The 19,505-nt window shown below is 45.2% G+C and overlaps 1 protein-coding gene across 2 annotated transcripts in view; it reads left to right on the top strand.

The window, feature by feature from the left end:
- Window positions 1-19,505, top strand: part of LOC146822508 (uncharacterized) — a 698,810-nt gene that overhangs the window by 144,911 nt on the left and 534,394 nt on the right. For both annotated transcript variants that reach the window (XM_085613620.1, XM_085613621.1), the window contains exons 6-7: window positions 4,435-4,605; window positions 18,072-18,242. In XM_085613620.1, the coding sequence (XP_085469746.1) occupies window positions 4,435-4,605; window positions 18,072-18,242 (342 nt within the window). The remainder of the gene's footprint in view (window positions 1-4,434; window positions 4,606-18,071; window positions 18,243-19,505) is intronic.

Genomic DNA, 19,505 nt, shown 5'->3' with positions numbered 1-19,505 from the left:
ATTTCACTTTTGTAAAACAAGTCATTTACATTGTACTGTAACAATTGCACCAGGCATTCCAGTTTTAACAGCATATAAGGTGTCTAATGAATCACCTTTCTCCCAACATACAATATCTCTTTTGATAATCCTCACATTTCTAATTTGAATGACAAAAATGACATGAATGTTGTTTCCCCTTTAAGCATCTGGCACAATATTGACTTCAGACAATCAACTTCTTCTGTGACCAGACACATTCCTGAGCGTTTCTTCTCACTTTGTTGCAGGGTACAAACCTATCGGCATCTTCATATATATTCCATTTCCTGAAATAACTTTCTGAGCTGTGGTTGTTTTCTTCCCTTTTCCCTTTACCTCTATGCGGTTGTGACATCAAATATACTTTGTTTCTCCTCATCATTTGTTCTGAATCAACTCCTTCCAGCTCCTTCTGCCGAACCTCTGGACTTTCATGCTCAATAATCCTTATTAGATTCACTCCATCTGTTATGAATAGATTTAAATAATTTGTTACAGATTTTATGCCTTTTTTCAAGTTTTGATTGTTTTAGGTCCGCTATTTCGTCTGCGGCAGTGGGTAAGTGGCATATATTATTAACCCAGGAAAAGGTTGAACTGTGTCACCTTGGAACTTGTTTGCTTTGCAAGCGCAGTGTCTTTACAGTAGCGTAGCCAGTGTGTCATGGCCCCTAGTGCATGGAAGGAAATTGGCCTCTTGGTCACTGTTTGAATAATAAAATAGAGCAATTATCAAGGTTCATTGGGCCCCCGGGACCTCTGCTACCAGTGGACTATGCATGGCCAGCGCAGAGGGATGTGTCCCAACAACAAAGTGCAGTGCGCCGCCCTCACAGACAACAACACAACACTGTAGACATCTTCAAGCTAAGTAATGCTGCCAGGTATAGTAATCACTTCACAATGTCACACAGCTCACCCCTGCCAGGCTCACTCCAACTCATTCATTCATTCATTCATTCATTCATTCACTCCACCCCACAATCCAGCTGCACCGTGAAGTCAACAGGAAGAGTGGCCTGACCCCAAAGACTTTATACCCAAACCGAGGCTCCTTTTATTGGGAAAGAGCTGCACTGTGATTGGTAGAAGAGGTCACGTGACATGACTAGGAAGTGGACAAACGACAGACTATTTTTGGAGTAAAAAGGACAAGTATACCGATCTTTAAGCAGTTCTCCAAGCAATCTTAAGTAATTTGTGCCCAAAACCAAACTTCTTTTCCAAGGAGAAGCCTCTTCAAAGCACAGCGGCCCTCTCTTGATGCACACACAGAGGACTCCATTCACAAAGAAAGTTGGAAACATCTGGGCAGAGAATTCTGCCTTCCTTTGAATGTAACTTTTCAGTTTTCTGGAATTCAGAAACATTCCAAGCACACTCCTGGGAAGGGCATGTGCAGTGTACAGCGAGACCCTATCCCAGCTGTATGGAGCTCTGCTCAGAGGAAAAAGAATGATGGGGAAATATGTGATGGGAAAATATTTTTCTCTGTGTAGAAAGCTCAGATCCAGCAAATCTGTGGGTGATCCAGCCCCCTTCTCACCCTATAAGGGGAGTTACTCCAGCCTGGTGCTGGAGTGAACTATGACTCATTCCAGGGTAGGCAGGGGACAGAGAATAGTTTGTGAGTGCTCACAGAGGTCCATGTTTTACGTCATTTTAAAACTTCCAGGCAAACTACACCCTGCAATGCCCGCTCCTCATCTCTTGCATGTGATCTATGGGTGCAGTTCTCTGCACTCACAGTGCAGGTGTTCCCCCTCCTGTCCGGCGTAAATAAAGTAAATTCACATTTAGTGCCTTGAAGGAAGTTCATTATGATTGTTACCCATACGCTTGAAGGAACACCTAACCCAACATGAATATTTTAACACGTACCGTTCACCGTCCAAACATAACCCATCCCAGCCTCCAAAGGTCTGAGAATAAAAGTAAACCACCTCTTCCCTCTGACGGTGGTGCCGACAGAATAACAAACCAATAAACCTACCCTGTGTGTCATCGGACTTTGCCTTGGAGTGAAAGAGATACAGACAGCAGAGGGAGAAAGAAAGAAGGAGAGAAAGATATTAAAAACGGAGCTAAAGGGAAGAAGCAGGAATGAAAAAGAACCGCAAGAGAGACATAAGGAGGCAAGAGGGATGAGATGAAAGCTTTGATTTTCAGCGGCCCTGGCATTTGGCGGTGATGTCTTTGGCTGGAGTGTCCCTCTCGCTTGCCATCCTTGCATCCATTTGTTGTGTAAACTTCCTGACGGACATTAAACTTCTTCACAAACTTCGATAATCCTAAATCTAAGATGGACGCCATCGCCCAGACAAAAGAATAGCACTTCTAGGGAACAGACCCCGATGTGGTGAAAACACACTAGGTACAGCGCGCCGCCTTACACCACACTCAACAAGTCATCTGAGCCAGGACTTCTCTTCTCGCATTTCTAGGCACTGGAGGAACCAGTGTCTGTAGAAGTTACGGATTCCTTTGTAATCCATTTGAAAATTTGTCATAAAAGGTGATCATGTGTTTCAAACATGTCAATAAAAAGGCATGGATCGAAAATTAAGAGGAGAAGAAGAGACGGTAAAGATGAAGAAGAGGAAGAGATGGGAAACATGACTTTTCGATAGTTCTGGTCGACGTTACTCTCTCAGATCTGCGGATTGACGCAGCGAGAGTCTTGACTCGTTAGGTGAAAGAAGCGTCCTCTCTTCTGGCCCATCCACAAGCCGCTTCAGATGCCTCAGCCATCGCTACTGCTCTATCAGCGCTGAGATCTAGGCCGTTTGGCTCCACTCACAACGGGAGAGCAACCAATGGGCTTTGTACCTGAACGAAACAGAAGTTTACAAGTCTTCACAACATGGGATGTCCCCCGGTGTCTACACAAACTCAGAAACTAGAAGGTTGAAGGCACCAGCCCTTGGCAAACCACAAGGAAGGAGTCCTGGAATCCATGACCCCCCCACTGGGTCTCGCAGTCCAGACAGGAGACCACCTATTCGATTATAGCACCCCGATACCAGTCCAGTGCCAGGAGAGGGTGGGGGAGTTTTGCTAAACATCACGATCCACCATGACGAGATCTGACATGACGAGATCTGACATGACGAGTTCTGACATGATGAGAGCTGACATGACGAGATCTGACATGACGAGATCTGACATGATGGGATCTGACATGAAGAGATCTGACATGATGAGATTTAACATAAAGAGATCTGACATGACGAGATCTGACATGACGAGATCTGACATGACGAGATCTGACATGACGAAATCTGACATGATGAGATCTGACATGAAGAGATCTGACATGATGAGATCTAACATATCGAGATCAAACATGATAAGAGCTAACATGACAAGATCTGACATGAGGTCTGACATGACGAGATCTGAGATGACGAGATCTGACATGAAGAGATCTGACATGATGAGCTCTGACATGACAAGATGTGACTTGATGAGATCTGACATGAAGAGATCTGACATGAAGAGATCTGACATGAAGAGATGTGACATGATGAGATCTGACATAACGAGGTCTGACATGACAAAATGTGACATGACGAGATCTGAGACGACGAGATCTGCAATGACGAGGCCTGACATGACGAGGTCTGACATGACAAGATGTGACATGATGAGATCTGACATAACGAGGTCTGACATGACAAGATGTGACATGATGAGATCTGACATAACGAGGTCAGACATGACAAGATGTGACATGACGAGATCTGAGATGACGAGATCTGCCATGACGAGGCCTGACATGACGAGGTCTGACATGACAAGATGTGACATGACGAGATCTGAGATGACGAGATCTGCCATGACGAGGCCTGACATGACGAGGTCTGACATGACAAGATGTGACATGACGAGATCTGAGATGACGAGATCTGCCATGACGAGGCCTGACATGACGAGGTCTGACATGACAAGATGTGACATGACGAGATCTGAGATGACGAGATCTGCCATGACGAGGCCTGACGAGGTCTGACATGACAAGATGTGACATGACGAGATCTGAGATGACGACATCTGCCATGACGAGGCCTGACATGACGAGATCTGATGCGATGACGTCTGACACAATGAGATCGCCATCACTCGATCTGACATGACGAGGATCAGGACTTGGTCCTCCCGATGACTCCATGAACCCTCCATGACATCTGGCAGCCAAAGCTGGTTTCAAATGTCCAGAACACTAGGGACCGTTCCATGTGTCTGAAGGCTGGCAGAGCATGCTGACACGTTGGTGTTACACATGTATGCATGTAATTATCAGTAGTTTGTAGATTGGTCTCAGTCAGAGGCGAGGGTTGATGAAAGTAAAGGCCTGCTGTGATGTGTCTTTCTAAGTTGAGCTTCACTGATCTGTTTGTCTGTTTCCTGCAGCTTGTGGAGCTGCTCGCTTACAGGTGACTGCTGTGCAGACCTCTCCACCGTTCTCAAAACAAACAGGTCTCTAACTGACCTCATCCTGGATGGGAACACGCTGGGGGACCCTGGAGTCCGACTGCTGTGTGAAGGGCTGAAGCATCCAGGCTGCACCTTACAGAAACTGGAGTGAGTGCTGTTAAAAGGTACACTTTGGAGGGATGAATAAGAATCCAGAGATCATTTGTAGATGAAACAGGTTCTTTAATTGAAGATGCAGGTATTACAGCTCAGCCACCCAACTGCCAGCAGATTCATCTCTATCTCTGACCCAACATTCTTACAACCAGCTCATGATGAGTTGGCACTCTAGAACCCCATCACCTCACAGAGATGTCAGAAATGACATAACACAGAATTAGCATATTACAACATATCTCCCTCCTTACATGTACATTGAAAATACAATCAACAACATAACATTATACAACATAATCCTTCAAATAAGAAGGTGTGCGTGAAACTCTGGTAGGTCGTGAAATTCTGGTAGGTCTTATTTCCCCTCGAGGAACTGCATTCTTTGTTGGCAAATCCTGAGAAAAAGACACTTCCTCATTACCTTTACACAAAGCTACCCGACTCAAATTCCACACTCTGTGATCAGCAGTTCTTATTGCATTATTAAAAACTTTTATCACTTTAATAGGTTTGGAAAATTTAGCACCAGCAACACAAAACCCAGGTTTTTTAATCCTAACCATGTCGCCAACTAATACTTTTGTCACTTTGACGGCATGTCGCATATCATAGTTTTCTTTACTCTTGATACACATGGAATCCTCCTTGTCCTTCCAGGAAATAGAACCCTCAACTTCACCCTTGGTTGACAGAAATTTGTTCACCCAAGGGGGTTCTAGAAATGTATCAGGATTCCTTCCCCGAAACAAAAGAAAAGGAGACTTTCCAGTTGTAGAATGAGGAGCAAAACGATATATACAGACTCTTTTGGATATTTCCTCTCTCCAGTCAAGTCCATTCTGCTTGGCTAAAGAGATAGTATCTTTAAGAACACGATTAAATCTCTCTACAGTGCCATTTGACTCTGGGTGATACAGAGCACACTTCTTATGTACAATACCACAACCACTAAGAAAATTTTCCATTTCAGCAGAGACTAATTGAACCCCATTGTCAGTCAAAATAGTCTCAGGAATACCTTCCTTAGCTATGAGTTTCTTTAAGCAACCTATAACACTCTTAGTGTCTATACTTTTCACAACAAATATCTCCGGCCACCTTGAAAACAAATCCATAATTACAATAACAAACGAGTCTGAACCATCCCCATGAATAGGTCCTAAAATATCTAAAGCTATATCTTTCCACGGACCACTAGGGCGAGATCTTTTTTCCATAGGTTGAGTTCTAGTCTTAAGGCCTTTTTCACTTAAGGTACACTGAACACATTCTCGAACCAGATGTTCAACTTGAGTATCCACACCTGGCCACCAATAACTAGAGCGTATTCTTTCCTTCGTCTTGGAAATACCTAGATGCGCCTCATGGGCTAAATTCAACAATTCCTTTCTTAGAGATGTGGGTGGAACCAAACGGTGACCCCTCAACAATAAACCATCACAATCAGAAAGTTGATCCCTCACCAACCAAAAATCTTTCACTAAAGAACCACCCTGTTCCTTGTGATGCCAACCATTGCAAATTAGTTTTAGTACCTCCTGAATAGATGCATCAGCCTTGCAAGCATCTATCCACCGTTTGTGAGAAATCACCTCAAAATCCACCACACATACAAAATCATGAGGATGACCAAAATCAACATCCTTCTCAGAGTCAAGTAGATTTGGTTCAGCAGACGGAACCAATCTTGAAAGTGCATCTGCCACAAGATTCTCACTACCTGGAATGTATTTGACAACAAAATCAAAACCTTGCAAACCAACAACCCATTTCGAAATACGCGGCGAAATAGAATCAATGCCTTTACTAGTTAACACTTCGCGCAATGGTTTGTGATCTGTCTTAACAACAAAAGATGTACCCCACAAAAAATTTTTGAATTTCTTAACGGCCCAGTAAACCGCTAAAGCTTCCCGCTCAATGACTGAATATCTGGTTTCAGCCCCTTTCAAACTTCTCGAAATGAACATAATGGTGTTCTCAGGAGCAGTACCTCCCTGATATAGAACTGCACCAAGTCCTTTCAAACTTGCATCAGTGGAAATAATGGACGTTTTAGTGGGATCATAATTTCTAAGATTGGGTGCATTTTGCAGCATGAGTTTCAACTCACAAAATTCTTTCTCACAAGAATCATCCCAACAAAACTTCTCACCCTTTTTTAGAAGATTCCTTATGTGATACGTTACGTCTGCAAAATTCTTTATAAATTTATTGTAGTATTCAGCCATACCAAGAAAGCGCATTAATTCCTCCTTAGATGTGGGAGCCATCAGATCTTTAATAGTGTTTACTAGCTCAGCTTTTGGAACAACCCCATCAGCACTTATGGTATGTCCCAAGTAGTCAATCTTATCCAAACCAAACTTACACTTTTCCCGCTTAATAGTCAAATTGTGAGCAGTAAGCCTACTAAGCACTTGCCTCACTCTTTTCCCATGCTCCACTACATCGGATCCATACACCAATATATCATCTTGATATACACAAATCCCCGGAACATCAACCAAAACCTTCTCCATGACTCGTTGAAACACTGAAGCAGCAGAAACCAGGCCAAATGGAAGCCTTATAAATCTGAACGTCCCAAAAGGCGTAACAAATGCAGTCAAATCTCTAGAAGATTCATCAAGTAAAATTTGATGATATGCGGACGTCAGATCAATTGTACTAAATATTTTCGCTCCAGCCACCAAGCTCAATAGTTCAGAAATGGTTGGAAGGGGATATTTGTCTACCAGTACACACTTGTTAAGCTGTCTCAGGTCCACACACAACCTCAGAGAGCCATCCGGTTTTCTAGCAGCTACAACTGGAGCCAACCAAGATGTCCCTTCAACCTCTTCAATGATTCCCTGAGATTTAAGTTTGTCAATTTCTTTGAGCATATCTTCTTTGACAGTAAAAGGAACATTCCGCACCTTGCTGGAAACCGGAACCGAACCCGGGATCAATTTTATTCTATGACAGTAACCCTTAAGGCAACCCAACTTTTCACCAAAGACCAGGGGATACTCTGTCATAAGTTGTGACAGTAGGGATGTGTTGTCTATTGACTTAATGACATTCCTATCTTTGATAATGATGGGAGGTGTACTATTGGGATCTAACATGACACCCAAGTCTTTTTGGTGCCACCAGCTAATAATACTGTCCCCCTTTTTAGAAACATAGATCTTCCCTGAGGTAAAACGATCCTCAAATTCAATTAATCCCACAAAGTAACCTTTCAGTTCAATGGGATCACCACCATATGCGGTGGGACGAATGTCAGGTTTCAAGAGTTTTACCTTGGAGCTCAAATTGTCATTAACCCCTTCCATGCTCATGACGGAACGGTTCCGTCATGAGCCACGGTTGAGCTGTGCTCATGACGGAACCGTTCCGTCATCGGCCCGCCCGCGCACGAACCCTTCAGCACCGCGGCGGAATTCGCCCAGCGCTGAAGGGGTTAAAGAATTTATTAGAAACAATTGTAATCTTAGCTCCTGAATCAAATAATACTTTAGTTCTATGACCTTCTACTAGTATAAAATCCAAAGGTCCATCACTTCCAACCTGAACTATAATTTGTCCACATTCAAAATCATGTAGATCAGTTGAATTTTCTTGAGAAATTTCATTTATTGCGCTTTTAGAAGCCTTGATTCTACATGCACTCACCATATGACCCTTTTTTTTACAGAAAGAACATATAATATTTAGGGCAGGACAAGACTTATCATTCGCCCAGTGAGTTGTGCTATTACACCTATAACACTTACCACTCTTTTTTAATTGAGTTGGAGCCTTATTACTTGACTTGTCCTTAGTCAGGGATTTCCCTACAGACTCAGGAGATTTGTGGGACACATTAGTATTAACAACTGTAACATCAGAAACAACCTTGTCAAGATCCTTTTTTATTTCTTTAACACACGCTAAGGAGTGTTCTATTCTTTTAGCTATTACTAAGACTTCATCAAGAGATGGTTCATCTTTTAACCACAGTTCATCTCTCACTTTCTCAGAGATGCAACCAAGCATAAATTGATCTCTTATCCTTTCTTCAATCAGGATGTCAAATTTGCAAGTGGAGGCTAAACGTCTGAGATCTGTTACATAATTTTCTATACTTTCACCTTCTTTCTGCATCCGCCTTCCAAAGTGATAGCGTTCCAAAATAGTACTAACTTTAGGTAGGTAATGAGCATCAAGCTTGTATATGCATTGTTCAAATTCATTTAAACCCGCAGCAGCACTGCCTGGAACGTCAGGCAGATGATCAAAGACATCCTGACCCTCAGATCCAAGACAGTGCATAAGCAGAGCCGTTTTCCTCTCAATACTGAGAGAGGTACCGCATACCCGAGCATAACGCTCAAATACCTTTTTCCATTTAGACCACTTAATAGGTGGATCACCTGGTGATTGTAAAAAAAACGGTGCAGCCGTAACATTTTGCATGACTCAGAAACTTTGAAGAGAAACAAAAAAAATTATGAATATTCGAAAATTATGAATATTCTTAACTTTTGTAACCACTCAAACCTCACCAAATGCTAATATCATAGGTATCAATTAAGTATGAACCTGGGAACAAACTGTAAAGACATAGTAATTTACAACAAAATCATTTGTGTCAAAAAAACACATGTATCAGTAAAGTGTATTGAGCTGTGCGTGCCAGCGTAATCTGACAAATTGACACGCAGTACCAACTGTAATAGTTCCTACTGGAATTTGTGATGTATAGCTCAGTGATAACGTTCACCAATGCTAGAAGCTGTGTGCGTCCGCGTTATTTACCAAAATGACACGCAGTAACAAAGTAATTGTACCATCTAGAAAATAGCTGTGCATAACAGCATTGCATTAAGAGTGACAGAAAGATGATCCCACGACGTGGTCCACACTTTGCTGTGTTATAAGCAAGTTTAAAGTAATTAACTTTTCTCAAAAGCTGTGCGTGTCAGCGTAACATGGCAAAAGGACACACTATAAAGAAATGTAAATAGCACGTACTGGTAAGTGGCTGTGCGTGTCAGCGTTGCTCTAGACAAAAGGACACACTACAACGAAATGAAAACAACACGTACTGGAAAATAGCTGTGCGTGTCAGCGCTGCTCTGTAAATGCTGAGGAATCGTTTTCACAGTGTGGCAAACAAATCAGACAATGGAGTCGTCTGATAAAACAACGAGGAAGAAGGTGCGTCTTAAACGTCTGTTTTGCCGTTGCTAAGGAACAGAACCAAATCGGAAAGAGACGCTGCTCACACCGCGTTGCAGGAAGCTGTGACGCTGTGTCATTAGATGCGTTCCAGCAAACTCGGAAGAAAACGCTGCTTTGCCGTTGCCAAGGAAGCCATTCAGAAGAAGACGCAGCTGACGTTAAATGCGTTCCAGGAAGCTGTGACGCTGTGACGTTCGAATGCGTTCCACCAAGCTCGGCAGAAGACGCTGCCAACGCTGTGACGCTGCTGATAACAATGGCGATTCACTCATCAGAACAATGCTGCACGAGAACTGGAAGTTTGCTCGAGGAAAGGCGCGAGTCACAAAAAAAAACTGTAAGTCGCAAATTTAAATCGTTTGACAGCCGGACCAGCAAAACTACGAAGTTAAATCCATAATAAGTCAAACGATAGGCATGTGTTCTTACACCATATGTTCCTGAGCTGAAATAAGTCTCACATAGAAACGCTAGCTTGTAATTTGATTATAAGAGATAGTAGAGAAGTCAATTAGCGTTCAGGACAGAAGCGTTATGATGGGCTGTAAGGTGTTTGATGTGGAATGCTGATGTTGCCAGACGAGGTGTGTCAGAAATCAAGATAAGTACAAAGATAGTCTTACTTGAAAGTTCAGCAAAGTAGAGAGGATGAAAACCGTTACTTGATTAACGCTTCATGCTGTAGTCTGGAGTTGAGCTGTAGAATCCCAGTCGTCGCCAGTGTTAAAAGGTACACTTTGGAGGGATGAATAAGAATCCAGAGATCATTTGTAGATGAAACAGGTTCTTTAATTGAAGATGCAGGTATTACAGCTCAGCCACCCAACTGCCAGCAGATTCATCTCTATCTCTGACCCAACATTCTTACAACCAGCTCATGATGAGTTGGCACTCTAGAACCCCATCACCTCACAGAGATGTCAGAAATGACATAACACAAAATTAGCATATTACAACAAGTGCCTTCTGTTTTACACTTCTTCCTACGTGCGCCTGGTGTGCCATGCCGCAACCCTGGCATCTACGTCTTACCAGGCAGGGCCTTCTGGCAGGGTAAAGTCTGCCTGGTTCTTGTGTACACTGTGCTCGTATGTGAGGGGTGACGTTTTATGTCTGGGTATTTTGTGCGTGGAGAGCCAACATGTGTCCTGACCCTCCATGTGTGAAGACCCTGCAGGCCTGAATACCCTGCAGGCCTGAAAACCCTGCAGGTGTTGTGACCCTGCAGGTGTGGTGACCCTGCATGCGTGATGACCCTACAGGCATGAAGACCCTGCAGGCCTGAATACCCTGCAGGTGTTGTGACTCTGCAGGTGTGGTGACCCTGCCGGTGTGGTGACCCTGCAGGTGTGGTAATCCTGCAGTCGTGGTGAGCCTGCAGACGTGGTGTCAGGGACTGTCTGAGACTGTCTGGGACACAGTAAGGGACTTGGGCAAGGACTGGTGACTGGGTAGAAAATGTAAGCAGAAAGAGAAGCACAGCACTGCCCAGGATCACACTGGAAGTCAGAGGAGAAAAGGGATCCAAAGGTGAAGCCTGTACAAAGGAAAAAGGTAGCTAAGACTCAGAAAGGATAGGCACTCAGCAGGGGATTTAGCATTCAGAATAACTACACCCAGGACGGAAGTGCAAGACACTTATATAAAACAACATTAACCATAAAGGGAATGTGGGGTAAAGCATTCGGCAGCTCCACACGGTAAGACTGAAGCTCAGTAAGTTCTTCACCCACAGTTGCTGTTACAAATACCCCCATATGGGATATACATGCAAAGGCAGGGTCTGTGGAGCGGATACCTATGGTGATGTTATAAAAGTAACTCAAACCAATACTCACAGTGAACAAGAAACACCACTTAGGTAGTCAGCTGTGCCCACGGATCCTGGCGATCAAACAGGAACACGCAAGGCAATAAAAACAAAAAGAGGGTAGAACTAAAGACAAGCACAATAGACAAGGAGCTAGCAAGGAGGAGAGCTTAACAGGAAAGGAAGGAAATCTCAGGGCACGCTCGGCAGAAAGCAGGTAACAAACATACAAGGTAACAGAAGCAAGGCAGCAGAATAGAAAGACAGCAAACTAGCAACTGAAACCAAGGAAATGGGGAAAAAGGCAGGGACTGGAGAAGGATATACAGAAGAGGAGGCTACAAAGGTATACTAGAATAGTGCTGGTTCAGGAATCAAGGGAACAAAGTAGTATTGAAGGCAGTGCTGGGGCAGGAACAAACATTGAGCTGAGGCTCAGGAGTCAATGTAGCACTGCAGGCAGCGTTAATTCAGTAACAAGTACATCAAAAGCTCGGGAAACACTGGAAGCAGTGACCAACACTGGACTGAAGGGAGCTGAGGCTTAAAAGAGCTCAAGGTAATCACACGCATCAGGTGTGAGCAGGCTAGCAGCAGCCAGCCACAGGTGAGCTGAACTCCTCCACCCATCCTTGGCCTGCAGGGGTGGAGACGAAGCAGAGAGCAGGGAATTCTAGGTAATGGAGTTTCAGGCATGAGCAGGCTGGCTTCCACAAAACCCGGCATGGATTGGGAATGGATGGCCATTACCAAGTAGAGTCCGAATGGCTGGAAGTCAGTATGTGCATGAAGGGGAGGGTCCAAAAGCTTATTATAATAGTGGAAAGTCCCACAATGCGGCCCCCTGGTGGTGGGCATGGGAGCACAGGGAGTGAATTGTGACACGTGGTGACCCTGAATACATGATGACACATGCGGTGCTGATGTGTCGGTAAGTGTTCCAAATGAACTGAGGAGGCTGTAATACATTCTCACCCCTGCTGGTGCGCATAACATCCATCCTTTCTTCACTGCTGAGCGTAGAATAAAGAAGAGGTTCCTGTACACGTGCGTGTGGTGCGTCTTTACCACCCTCTCCTATTTCTGCCCACTGCAGGCATGTTCCGTGCTCTACAGCAAGTGCGTCAAGGATCTCCCTCTTTGGCTGATCCTGTGTTCTCTGATCTCCTCGGTTAAAAATCACCTTCAGTGAGAGGTCTCTTCAGCAAGAGGTCTCTTCAGCGAGAGGCCTCGCGAGAGGCCTCTTCAGTGAGAGATCTCTTCAGCGAGAGACCTCTTCAGCGAGAGGCCTCTACAGCGAGAGTCCTCTTCAGTGAAAGGCCTCTTCAGCGAGAGGCCTCTTTAGCGAGAGGCCTCTTCAGCAAGAGGCCTCTACAGCGAGAGGCCTCTTCAGTGAGAGGCCTCTTCAGTGAGAGGCCTCTTCAGTGAGAGGTCTCTTCAGTGAGAGGCCTCTTCAGCGAGAGGCCTCTTCAGTGAGAGGCCTCTTCAGCGAGAGGTCTCTTCAGCAAGAGGTCTCTTCAGGCCTCTTCAGCGAGAGGTCTTTTCAGCGAGAGGCCTCTTCAGTGAGAGGTCTCTCTTCAGGGAGAGGACTCTTCAGCGAGAGGTCTCTTCAGCGAGAGGCCTCTTCAGCGAGAGGTCTCTTCAGCAAGAGGCCTCTTCAACAAGAGGTATCTTCAGCAAGAGGTCTCTTCAGCGAGAGGCCTCTTCAGCGAGAGGCCTCTTCAGCGAGAGGCCTCTTCAGTGAGAGGCATCTTCCTCTGCTCAAACATTTTACCTGGGATGTCTTCCTTGCACTGGTCCAGCTGCCTCGCTGCTCTGTAGAGACTGTGCAGTGATAGGAGGGAACCCGTCATCTACTTGGAGTGCTCTCGAGAATTTACTTAGGCATATTCAACGTGGAGACTAGGTAACCTCAGCGAAGGAGAAGTCCCTCTACTTACAGCAACGTCCTCTCTGTAGCTGTTATGGTTGGCATTCATGCTCATAAGAGCAGATAAAGGCCCGAGTGACCAGCCATGAGGAGTACCCTCAGGGCCAGAGTGACCAGCCATGAGGAGCACCCTCAAGGCCTGAGTACAAGGTCTGCAAATTCAATCAAAACCTTTATTCAAACAATGAACATAAATCTTACGTAAGGGGGTCTGGTGGCTCTACTGTGGTCCCAGGCAGACTGTGGTCGTGGATGCTCCTGTGTTAGTTGTTAGTAACCCCACCAGCTGTTGATGGTGACCTCTTTCCAAGGCTGGACCTTGAGTCTTTGTCTTTTCTGGGACCAGGCATCAGATTGAAGAGTTTCGGAAACAGGCGTTCTTTTCGGTCAGGATGTGGACTTGTGGGTGGGAATACTGCAGAGTCCATCTCTGAACCAATGCTACTCCTCAGAGAACCCTATTCTTTGGTTGCATTTTGCAAACACACTTCACAGACTATTCAATTGTGACAGATAGTAGTGTTGTGCAGTTTCCACAAATTAGTAGGAACTGCGCGTTTGTGGACGCCATAAACTTAGGATGGTGCCAGGCTCATTCCATGCACCCCACAGGATATGTTGTCCCTTGGACCAGCTAGCTCACAGTGCCACCGTTAGCCCCCCTAAACTTAGACAGGGAGCAAACAGTTCTGGCAACTACTGAACATGACAACTCTGTTCCCTCAGGAACCCTGGTGACAGACCTAGAACTTTTCGCTCAGTCACTTGTGCTCTGTTTTACTCAGAGAAATATACAAATAATACACAAAGGGATGTTTTCAACGTTTATTGATCCAACGTGATTCTTGTATAGAAAATATGTGCTGCAATGATCAATAGACAGAAGCAGATAAAAGGGTGAATAAAACGAAGAGTTCCACCATATTGTTGGGACAATTTATATATGCATATATATACAATATTATAACAATCTAATGTACACCTACAATGCAAACTCTAACCTATGTGTCTAGGGTGTGAATATATGGACTGCCAAGAAACCCCGTCTGGATGATCTAACTGCTTTACCTGATGGGTAAGAATGTTGGACCCCGTCTTGGTCACGAACTGGACACCCCTCATGGAGATGTCAGTCAGCTGCTAGGCGAAAGCTTCAGCATGCAGGAACCCCTTGCAGTCAGCAGAAGTGTCTCCTTTGATTGTATGAGGAAACAAAAAGGATATATATATAGAGAGAGAAAAGGGCCTTCGGGCCGAGATTGTGATCAGGCTGCCATTGTTTGTATTCCACAGATAGCTGTGACGTCATATGGACGTAATAACAAGCACATTTGTATCACATACGCGAAGGCCTTGCACATAATGGCAAGGCAGTGTGATAGTGTTCTCAGGAAGTTCTTTGTGTCAGCAAGGTCGGTGTTTCTTAGAAACTGACCAGTGTCACAAATGCAAATGTGTGTCAAAAGTTGATGTAACAAAGGGAAGGCAACTTTAGGAAAGAACCATGTACATGTAAATTGGCACTGTTTCCTACCAGGCCTAAACCAGGCACATAACAGTAGAGTCGGTAAATAACGGATATTCTATGGCAGAAAGGCAGGAAGATGGAGCAGAGGTACAACGGGGGAGGGTCAAACCTAAGTTGCAAAACAAAGCGGACTGTGCTGTATATGTTTCAATAATTCTTCATAGGCTCATGCTTGTGAGATGATGTTTCTATCCTCAGTTTTTACATGCATTCCCAAAACGGATCCCTCGAAGCAAAAGTGATGCTCACAGATTGAATAAGCTCCCTCCTTCTTAATCTGAAGAGACCTAGGAGTTGAAAGATCATTGGTAGAAACTAGATTTCCCATTGTCACCTCAATGTAAATGTGGGTTCCTGAAATCCAGGTGAAATGGTGCATGAAGAGACAATCCTGTCATAAGCATGTGCAAAAAGCCGTTTTTCAAGCAGCGTAACATTTAGCAGTGACTCTCTTTGAGCCGGGGTCTCATACCGCCTGCCTCATGAGACTAGACACTACAATGAAGGCACTGGGTGGAACTCCTTTAAGTATGGGTCATGTCCCTACTCATGCCCAGGGCATCTTTTACTGTCCTGTGCTCCTGAGGGTCTGGGGGAGAGCCGCCCCCAGCACCAGACTCTGTTACAAGCTTGAGTGATTGATTGTATTGCAGTCCGCCTGGAGGCGTGGGCTTGTGAGCTGATTTTAAAGGCATGGCTTAGGATGGTGAAGACCCCTACCCCATCCCTCACCCCTAAAGAATCCATGGTCCTGAGAGAATCTGTCAGCACACAACATTAACAAACAAAAGACAGCACTTTGGACAACAAGACTCACATTAGGATTCCTGGTTCCATCATGATTGCAACATGTACAGAAATGATTTAGCTGCATTTGCCATGTGTAATATAATAGAAGGTGGATTTGTCGAGAGCTGCTTGTCACCTGTAATAGTAATGGTATCCAGGCGCTGTACGATTTTGCTGCCCAGAAGATTCATTGACTTTAAAAAAATGGAAAGTAATTTACTAAACCCTGCTTAGAACAACCTTGACCAAAGCTTGACCAGGCCGAATGTTACACAGTTATGGAAACTCTTAAAACCAGTAGAGCACCTGTGATCTCCGGTGTCAAGGCTAAGAGGTCCCCCGCTTTGTGGCCAAACTAGAGCTACAAATGACTAGAGCTACCAATAACTAGAGCTACAAATAACTAGAGCTACCAATAAATAGAGCTACCAATAACTAGAGCTACCAATAACTAGAGCTACAAATAACTAGAGCTACCAATAACTAGAGCTACAAATAACTAGAGCTACAAATAACTAGAGCTACAAATAACTAGAGCTACCAATAACTAGAGCTACAAATAACTAGAGCTACAAATAACTAGAGCTACCAATAACTAGAGCTACAAATAACTAGAGCTACAAATAGGCCATCATTTGCTAGAGGTTTGCATCCATGTGAAGCAGCGCAGCGCAAAGGACAGCGCAATTTTACTAGTATCAAGGCTCACTTGCGCAGCGCTAAAGGGCGCCGCATCATACGAGCACACAAAGTTTAGTTAGGCAAGTCCCCAACTTCCCTGGAATAGCACTAGTCACTATGTAGTGTTAGATATGGTAAATATACTGTAGCCCTCTACATCCTTGGTTTATGCAGCTTATTCGCCCATAGACATCCTGCAGCCAGCTAAAAGATCATCCGCAGAATCATTGGTGTTGGAGCGGAGAGTGGGCTAAAGTTACACCGCCTTTGGCCTTTCTCACTGGAGCCCCTGGTGGGGGTGGGTCAGACATGACCTTGTTCTGAGGGGGTTTAAGTGACATAAGAACAGCTCCCCAGCAGAGGGGTTCCAAGAACCTTTAAGTGAATTCTGTCATGCATGCACCAGAAGTTGTGAGTTCTGTGGGAAGGGTTCTCTTCTATTCATGGATGTCCAAATGGTCTCCCTTTTGCAGTGATAAGCTGTGTTGATCCCTTGCAATAGCAGGAGGCTAACTCTACAGGTATGAGGGTCCTTCGTTGAGTCAATGTAGGCGCATTGTCTGAAGGGTTGGCGGCAATGGGGCGCATTTGTGGTTTTGATTGGGGGTATGGTTGTCTAACGTGCCCCGGCTCCAAGGTTTTTTGTCTTCGGTGGTGACTAGGGACACTGTGGGATGCATGTACATGGGAGGCTGTGTCTGTGTCTCACAGGGAAGACTGGATGGAGAGCAGTGTCAGTGTGCGTTCCTTGCAGAGATCATGGAGCCATTAATAATACCATGGTGTGGGCACTGCCAGTACTACCAGCGTGCTCCAGAGTATGCCAAGAGTGGGGCACCATCAAGAACTCTGCAAATATTTCTCAACATTTTGCTAGTACTTTCAGAATGTTAGTGTCTCAAGTACAGCTCTAGCTTCAAGAGCTGCTGATCACTGTGCCAGGAGTAGCGTGTAATGCTGCTTGTCACATCACATGGCACTTTCTAAGCCCCGGTGCTTCTAGTCGCACCATGAGCGTGTGCAGTTCTCCAGTTGTGCAGTCCATGTGCCAGGGACGTCGCTCAATGCAGTAACGAGGTGTCCACTGCTGCAGAGGTCAGGGGTGCTGCTCCTTGTGCACAGGACACTCCCTGGGTTCCTAAAACCCACCATATTTGGTGAAATAGAAATGTCCCTGCACTCCTTGCTGAGCTGCGGAACCTGCTCAGCACAAACCATAGCGCCTACAAAGAGCAGAGCTGCTGCACAGGTGAGAGGGGTGGGTTTTCCACGAGGCCACATGTATGTGTGGCTCCCTGAGAACACCAATACGCATGTCTATACACATCTAGCAAATTAACAATAAATCCTGCTGGACCGGGTCATGGACAGAGTGCCTGCAGCCTGCAGACTCGCGTGCTCTGGCTGTCGGGAGCGAGGGGGCGGCTCTCTGAGGGTTCTCATTGTAGCCCCCTGATCAGGCGTTCACACTCAGCTTCATGTCTGTCCTTCCCTCTCTCCTGCAGTCTGGCTGGCTGTTCCCTGACAGCTGCATCCTGTGAAGATCTCGCCTCTGTCCTCAGCGCAGACCCATCTCTGACAGCTTTAATCCTGTCCAATAATGATCTGGGCGACTCTGGAGTGAGGCGATTATTGGAAGGACTGGAGGACCCTGCCTGTGGAATGCACACCTTGTTGTAAGTATGCACGTGACTGCACCTAGACTGCGTCCTGGGGTGTTTATTGATAGCGCCTCTTCCACCTCCAGGCGCTTGTGATGGGCGCCTTCCCCCTTAAGTCACTGGTCTCCCCTTTTGTCACCTGCAGGCATCCTTCTCTGCCGGCCTCCAGCCGTTCATGTCTTGACATCACCTCCCATCCTCTCTTCACAGCTAGTTTCACTCCCACAGTTTTAAATGCAGCTCTCGTCAGTTCAACTCCAACTATGGTTCAAACTTTGAGGTGACCTCCTGGTTCAAACTTTGAGGTGGCCTCCTGGTTCAGACTTTGAGGTGGCCTCCTGGTTCAAACTTTGAGGTGGCCTCCAGGTTCAAACTTTGAGGTGGCCTCCTGCTTCAAGCTTTGAGGTGGCCTCCTGGTTCAAGCTTTGAGGTGACCTCCTGCTTCAAACTTTGAGGTAACCTCCTGGTTCAAGCTTTGAGGTGACCTCCTGGTTCAAAGTCTGAGGTGACCTCCTGGTTCAAGCTTTGAGGTGACCTCCTAGTTCAAGCTTTGAGGTGACCTCCTTGTTCAAAGTCTGAGGTGACATCCTGGTTCAAGTTTTGAGGTGACCTCCTGGTTCATGCTTTGATGTGACCTCCTGGTTCAAAGTCTGAGTTGACCTCCTGGTTCAAGCTTTGAGGTGACCTCCTGGTTCAAGCTTTGAGGTGACCTCCTGGTTCAAGCTTTGAGGTGACCTCCTGGTTCAAGCTTTGAGGTGACCTCCTGGTTCAAACTTTGACGTGACTTTCAACCCTTCAGTTTTTAACACTCCTCTCAACCCTTTAGGGTCTGATTACAGGTTCCTCTTAATATTGCGACCCAAACGTAAACTCCTGTGTATATATGGGTCAAAATTGGAAGGTATTTACTGCACATGATAAATATCAGATGCGTTAAATTACTCAACTTTCATTAAATTTTGTTAGTCAAATCTGCAGAAATTTAACAGGGGAAACCATACGGTATATACCATACGATGCAGATTTTGGTGGTTAAACACCATAATCCGCATCTTATGCCCCATGAACTCATAATAGGCGGTATTTATCGCGGCTAATAAATAACAAACCCCGTGGTATCGTCTTTTTTCAAGGGTGATAAATAACACCTCAGTTCGTAATCAGGCCCCAAGTGTCAAGCACTGGTCTCTGCTCTTGGTCCCTGATCATCTCACTCCTTTCACCCTTCAGATCTGGCCTCCGCATGCTCTCTTCCCTCCAGTCTTCAGAGCTTGTTGC

The sequence above is a fragment of the Triturus cristatus genome, chromosome 6 (genome assembly GCF_964204655.1).
Source record: "Triturus cristatus chromosome 6, aTriCri1.1, whole genome shotgun sequence".
NCBI lineage: Eukaryota > Metazoa > Chordata > Amphibia > Caudata > Salamandridae > Triturus > Triturus cristatus.
The sequence above is the reverse complement of the archived record's forward strand: the minus strand, read 5'-3'. Positions and strand labels throughout refer to the sequence as shown.